The 7,430-nt window shown below is 50.5% G+C and overlaps 1 protein-coding gene across 1 annotated transcript in view; it reads right to left on the reverse strand.

Annotated features, from left to right (window-relative positions):
• myripa (myosin VIIA and Rab interacting protein a) overlaps positions 1-7,430 on the reverse strand; it is a gene marked incomplete at its 5' end in the record, with an annotated part of 34,691 nt that overhangs the window by 2,884 nt on the left and 24,377 nt on the right. Inside the window, 6 exons of the mRNA XM_080859218.1 lie at positions 456-2,039; positions 2,720-3,297; positions 3,546-3,711; positions 4,788-4,934; positions 5,288-5,368; positions 7,339-7,430. The exon at positions 7,339-7,430 is cut by the window's right edge and continues 6 nt beyond it. Coding sequence (XP_080715344.1) covers positions 456-2,039; positions 2,720-3,297; positions 3,546-3,711; positions 4,788-4,934; positions 5,288-5,368; positions 7,339-7,430 — 2,648 coding nt within the window. The remainder of the gene's footprint in view (positions 1-455; positions 2,040-2,719; positions 3,298-3,545; positions 3,712-4,787; positions 4,935-5,287; positions 5,369-7,338) is intronic.

Below are 7,430 nucleotides of genomic sequence, written 5' to 3' on the forward strand. Positions count from 1 at the left end.
ACAATCAGTCTATTACTAATACATATCTGGTAGACCCATATGTACATAATGTATATGAACTGTACATGTTTCATAGAAAGATCAAAGATAGGGAAAAAAGCCAGAGAAAAACATCATTTGGTCGGCACACATACAGTAATGCCGTACAAATGCATTTGACATTTTAGACAGACCTTTTTCTTGTTTATTTCAGAAACAAAAATGTCAAACATTTGTCGACCAAATATGCCTGCAGCACCTAGCGTTTTCACCACTATTATCTCACCTGCTGGAGCATATTGGAGATTAATTGCAGGTTGCGCTCTAGTTCAAGGCCATACCTATCCTAACATAACAGAGAGGAAGGAAGGAAGGAAGAGAGAAGCCAGAAGAGCAGAGGATTTAAAGGAGAGAACGAGGACAGCAGTAGCTCAAGGAAGGTGAGTTGCACGCATGCTCAGCTCCGGGCAGCTTACTTTTTTAATGTCGTCCGGAGATGGGTACGGATTCGGGTCGGACGATGAGCTCTCTTCGAGGAACCCTCTGGCGCCGCCGCCGTCCACGGCCACTTTGTCACTCACGGTCGCCATCTTTACACTCTCCCTCTCCTCTTCCCCAGATTTCTCTGCTTTTTTCTCCTGTGGAGGTATCTCCTCTCCCCTGGACTGCTGGTTCTCCTTGACCTCCATTTTCTTTCTCACCCCCTCTTGACAGTCTTTCTCGCTCGCCTCAGGCCTGTCGAGATGTACTCTGACGGCCCTGAAGGTAAAAGACTCCTCCTCGCTCTGCACCTCGTGACAGGTGACTTGCTCCTCCACCGCCACCGCCGCAGCCTCGGAAACCCCTCCATCCTGGACCTGGCTTCTCCCCAGCGGCTCCCCCTGTTCCACGCATGGCTTGGCATTCACTTGGTGCGCTCCCCTGAGCTCCTGCTCCTCACTCCTCCTCTCCTCACTCCTCCTCTCCTCCTTCGCTAGCACCTCTTTCTCGGAGTGGGCCTTCTTACGCTTCCCACCCAGCTTGTTCTGATCCCCTCTCTGCCACACAGACGGAGGTAATCTGTTGTTGTCTCCGTCATATTTCACCCCACCGTCTCTTCCTTTGGCTGTCTGAATCTCAACGCTACCTGACCTGCCCCTCTGCTTGCCACTCAAGGCGTCATCCCAACTTTCCTTGCCCTCCCCTCGCTTGTCTCTCTCCCCCTCCCCCGTGGCCCAGACGTCCTCCGCTTTGTCCTCTCCTATGTCCATGGCCTCGATTTTACACTCCACCCTTTCCCATGCTTCTGTGCTTTTCTCGATCTCGATCTCGGACGACCTGACCATGTCGTTCAGGATGTCGTCTATGCTCCCTCCCTCTGACTCCGTCTCGGACGTGAGGTGTGGTCTCCCCTCCCGAGGACCCCCGGACAGGCCGCTCAGCGACTCCCACCACGAGCTCCCCACCGAGGCGAGGCTCATGTGGCGAGACTGACTCGCCGCCGTCGTCGGGCTCTTCTCCCCGATGCCCTGCGGGCTCTCCAGGGTCTCCAGCACCTTCGCTCGGACTGACAGAATGTACTTCTGCCCCTCTTCCTTCACCTCCTCCATGTCGATGTCCATCTCGGCCAGCCTGTCGCCGCTGATGTTCGTGTCCCCCTCTGCTCCCGTGTTCCCTTCCCCCTCTACCTCCATGTCCCACAGGGCCTCTCGTGCCACGCTCTCCCTGCCCTCTGCCTCACTCTCCTCTGAGCTGCCGTCCTGCCGCCGCTTTCTCTTCTCGTCGTCTCGGTCCAGCTCGTCCTCGGTGGAGGAAAAGTGCGTGACTTGGCTGGCCAACTGCTGTAACCGGGAGGTGAGCTCCTGGTCCAGGGATCTTCTGGTCTTGGTGGTCTCCGGGGTCTTGTAGATGATGTCTCCCGGTTGGCATTGTAACGGCTCGGGGGTCATGTTGCCGGAGCTCAGAATGTCCGGGGTCTCGGTGTCCGACGTGATCCCGTCGTCGGACGTGAGGAGGACGGGCGTCTCCTGCATCATGTTGCGCATCCTCACCAGATCGTCCAGAGGCAGGGTGCCGTACTCCTGTTGGACAAGCATTGATGTGATGAGGAGCACGAGTGTATATCAACTTTAAGACTGCCATTTTTACACACTGATGTCAATTCACGGAGCACTAAAACAAACTTAAGTAAGAATGTCATCATGCAACAGTGACAGTTTTCTTGAACTTTCATCGCCAAGTGAGAAAAAACCCCCACAATAACAGAAACTAGAACTCGAGTCATTTACATCTGCTGCACTCACACACTCCTTACAGATGCCAGCGATGCGACGGTAGCAAAATTCTAAATCCTATTAATTTCTTTCGGGAGGCAAGCCATTAAGACGTTGATGATCGACTCGTTCGGTTGTTTAATTTTAAAATGTTTAGGTTCTTTAGTTTAAAAAAGAAAGGCTTGTATTGTCTTGTAAGGGGTTGTTGTTGTTTCTTGGTATGTTAGATATTTAATTCTGGACATACTTTAACAGAATGACAGTTGTGATATAAACACAAGTGACTAGATAGCCTACTAGCTGGCTAGCCTGCTAACAAGCTCTATAGTCCTGACTGTGATGCTATTTCCACACGCTACGCCACGCCCACTGGAAGCGCTTTGCGTCGTTGGTATGTGTCCTACCGTTGCTCAGGAAAACAATCCACCCTACGAAAGGTCTCCTGATGTACCCTAAGTCACTTAGTGAAGTCCTGAGTGCTCTCTCACCGGTACAGAGGAAGAGTATGGCGTCAGCTGGTTGCTGTCGTCCAGGTGTTCCCTCCTGCTCCTCCTCCTCCTGCGCGTCCTCGTGGGCGTCACCGTCTGCGCCTCGTCCGCCTCGCTGCTGTCGGCCGCGTCGGGGTTAAAGTTCATGTCGATGATGCTGGGCCGGCGGAGGGGCGGCGCGTGAAGCTGCACCAGGGACGCCTTCTTCTTCAGCAGGGACAGCAGGGGCTTGTGGTACCTCAGCTTGGCCCCGTCCATGCCCACCTTCATCGGGGCGCTGTCCAGGTCGGAGCCCGCTTCGTCGGTCCCCGTGTTGGTCTCGTCCTCCTGCGCCTCCTCCTGCGTCTCCTCCTGCGTCTCCCCTTGCGTCTTCATCTTGCGGCGGAACTCCAGCAGGGCGCCCCAGGCCCCGTCCGGCTCGGCCTCGGTGTCGGAGCCCATCCTGTCGTAGGCGGAGACCACGCCGGACTCCTTCTCCAGCACGCTGAACACCAGGCTCTTGCGCTTGGCCAGCAGGCTGGGCCGGGACAGCATGGTGCTCTGCTGTGCGATCCAATTACCGTCTGGGCTCTGCAGCACTGCGGACGCACCTCCGAACACCCAGGGACAAACACACACGGACGCGCAAAACACGCACACACACCCACATAGACAAGCACAACAACACATGCACGCACACAAATAAACACAAACACAGACACAAGAAAACGGAAAACTTTAGTCACAGTACTGCAGAGAGTTGCTGCGTCGGAAACATCTTAGCTCCACCATGTGGTCATTTTTTTTATGTCACACCAGAAGCACATGACTCAAAGAGGACTCTTACTAGAGTTGTCCAGCCTGTCGACACTCTTCCAGGTGGGCTTGATGGGCAGGCCGTCCTTCTTCAGCCCATGTACGGGCGGCGGAGCAGGGGTGTCCTCGATGTTCTGCGGCTCCGTGAAAAGGTCCGCGGTTCCATCGGTGAGTAGGGAGAAGGCTGAACGGGACCTCTGGGAGGAGTGAAGAGGACAGACGCAGAGTGTGTGTGCTATGTTAGCGGAGGTGACTGATGACTACAGGCCATAGTCAGGGCACCGTGTGAAAACGTCGAATCACAAGGTCATTGCTAAGGTCATGTTTATGGACACACACACACACACACACACACACACACACACACACACACACACACACACACACACACTCACACTCACACTCACACTCACACACACACACACTAACACAAACACACACATAGACACAAGCACACAAACACAAACACACACACACATACACACACACACTCACACAAACACACACATACATACACATATCTCTAGTAAACATAGTTTAAAAACTGATTTTGAAGAGAGTACAGGCTTTCCTTTCAGGGACCAGTGTGAGGACTTCATGTTTACAGAGGATTTAATGAGGAATAGAAGAGGCTCAAGGAGATTAGCGATCATTTGCAGGAGATTTTCCTCCGGCACCCCCTCTGTGTGAGTGTAAAAACTAGAAAGAACACTCATTACACAAGAGCAGAGAGTTCTCCCATCACAGATACCTGCAGCGTCTCACAAATGCAGTTTAACTGTCAGATGGCATGGCCCTCCTCCTCCTCCTCCTCCTCCTCCTCCTCCTCCTCCAGGAGATCTGCTCTGCTAAGGCATTTAGCCGCAGTGCTAATCTTAGCCGCCTGACTGTGATATTCAGGCACGTTTAGCTGAGCTCGATGTATCCTGACAGAGCAGCAACTAATCTCTCCGGCAGGGCCGAGCCCTCCGGAAGGTCGTCAGGACACCTGAGCGAGAGGAGAGGTGTTAAATATCCCCTTATCATCTCCAGCCCTGCAGAGGCAGGCAGACAGGCAGGCAGGCAGGTGTGGCACGCCTCCAGAGGCGAAGCACACACGCCCTCTGCTGCTAAACGCCGCCAGCAGCCACGAGCGTTTAGCCTCCCGGTCTAAAGTGTTTGACCTCTAGCCCTTATGACTGATTGTTTGGTCCCCTGAGGGGGATAAGAGCCAGGCGCGTGTGCCTCCGTGGCCTGAGCCGGGGGGGAGGTCTGAGGGTGGGGAGGTGCTCACCCAGAGGGAGGACTTGAGGCTGGTGGAGGTGACGAGGCTGCTGTGGGCCTCCGCCTCGGACGTCAGCAGCTCGCTGTCCTGATCGGGAGGCCACTCAAGGTTATAATCCCCCTGCATGTCCGAGAGATCTCTCCTCCTGCGGATAATCTGAGAACAGAGGACTGGGATTACGGCATGCGGACTGGGATTACGACAGCACCGGATGGAAGAATAAGAAACGGTGCATTTACAGTCAGATGTTTATTCAGCAGACCCTCTTACCCAGGGAGATATACGGTAGACCGGATAGTATGACAAATTATTATTACCATGGTAAATAAAGTCATGGTAACATATGCATAACAGGCTTACATATATCTACGTATACCTATACAAACATTTAAGTGCAGGAATGGACAAGATACTACACAAGTAGTGAAACATCCTGACTGGCTGTGTCTGTGAGCTGATGCCACTTACTTTATGAACGATGGCTGTGTCTGTGAGCTGATGCCACTTACTTTATGAACGATGGTTGTGGCCAGCTCCTCAATCAGCTCCTCCCTGTTCTCCTGCAGATACTGCGCCTCCTTCTGTTTCTCCTTCAGAGTAAGACAGTCAGAGCTCAGTTTAATGTCTTTCTCTGAGTCTCATCTCATGCACTCAGAGAAAAACAGGCTCTTTGTCTTTGTCATTGAAGAACCATTAAAGGAGAGTTATTCAACTGGTGGCCTACAGACTAGCCACACTCACAGTATACATTTGTACTGGTCCTTTGATGGGTTCTTGCCAAGCTAATTAAAAGACAAAATGGATTGTCATTTTGTACTGAGCTTAGAAAACAGGATAGTCGCTCCTTTTTCTTATCAGCGGTCACAGGCAGTTATAATTAGCTGCTACTGTCGGAGTGCAAAAGGCTACTCAAGGGCAAGCAAGCTGCAATCGCTCATCTCACTCTGGTCATCGAGAAGACCACACGCGTGTCCATGTGAACTCGCCATGCACTGTCTATCTCACTCTGGCCATCGAGAGAGCCACACACATGTCCATGTGAGCTGACCATGCACTGTCTATCTACAGTTCCTTTCATGTGCAAAGAGAGAAGTTCATGAAAAAGAAAAACTGTTAAAAAGCGAGCGATTGAAAAAAGTTCCTGTTTGATCTGGAGGCAAGTCCATTAACTACTGCAGCTCCCGTCGCGCTATTAGTCACAGGCTTTTAGCTTGTTTCGCCCGAGTTGTTATCTGAGGTTATCCACTGTATGCCTTTAATGTGGCAGAAAGATATAATTTCAGCTGAAAAATACCTATCCTTTGAATAATATTCAGCTCTGCTCATGCAAGTCGTTTATAGCCTGGGCTAATGACTGGTCAGTACCAGCACCACTGCCTGCCCACTGCCCCGACCGCTTACAGCGCCCACACCACTGCCACTGTCTGATGCCAACTGTTACTCATGCAAGCAGATGTGTTCTGAATGACGAAAGAGTAAAACGCATCCTACATATGGAATATTTATGATTACTTATACAGTTACATCATTCTGACATTTGTAACTTTGACCATTCCCTTGGCCTGCAGTCAACAGTGGGGACGACGAGCCATGGTTGATTGGCTGATAACCCACACCTGGGGATGTGTGTGGGTGGGGGATACAAAGGACCTGTGGACACCTGTTGCTCCCTCTCTAAGCATACAGATATCAAACACTTGTCCCTCTATTGTGAGGGGACAAAAAGAATATCTGTGTTTTTAAAAGTACTCAACAAAAAACTCATTTGTATCACTAACTATCTCTCATTAGTCTTCTTAGTTTTAAATAATGACGCTTTGTCTTGTAACAAAAAACTCTCTCTCTCTTTCTGTCTCTCTCTTTCTGTCTGTGTGTGTGTCTCTCTCTCTCTCGGCTATCCTCTACAGCTTCTTTAAATTCCCTCAGCCTCTGAAGTTCCACACACATTAGCCAGTGGCCATCGGATTACAGCTGACCAATCAATCAGCACCTATTTTCCATAATGGTCCATCTCATATCATCAAATCTGATGGAAAATCATTGGACAGTTTGAATGCCTCATCCTCAAACACGGGTATGGATGGTTTTAACAGACTGCCAAATGTAATTGGCCACTCAGCTTGAAAAGCCTGCTCATGTGAAACACCTCAAGGCTACTCGGCCATCGACAGGGCGTTTATAATCCCAGTCCCTCTGAATCTGTCCTTTTAGAAAGACAGTCATGAAAATGTTTGAATTCTGCACACGCCTGATAAAGACATATTCAGCCCACTGCGCACCTTCCTAATATTCCAGAAAATCTGAGGTCACGTAAAGAGACGAAGAGATGATTTTGTTTGAAACAGCTCATAGCTAGACTATTAATATTATTTGTATTATTACAAAAGACTGTATATATTCTGTTTATTATTCCACACAATTTCATATCATTTCAATCTGTGTGTCTTTCATTGCATATAGTTTCATCAGCACTGTTCACTGTTACAGTACTTATGAATGAAATCTATCAACCGCATAAACACCACTAAAAATAGATCTCTAAAAAAAGAGTCCGTCTTACTTGGCTGTCGGTGTATGCCTCGGCCTTGGTGATGGCCTCGTCTATGGCCTCCTCCGCCACCCGCAGTGCCACAGTGATTGTGTCAGCCATGT

This window comes from Sprattus sprattus, assembly GCF_963457725.1.
Source record: "Sprattus sprattus genome assembly, chromosome: 20".
NCBI classification, from domain to species: domain Eukaryota; kingdom Metazoa; phylum Chordata; class Actinopteri; order Clupeiformes; family Clupeidae; genus Sprattus; species Sprattus sprattus.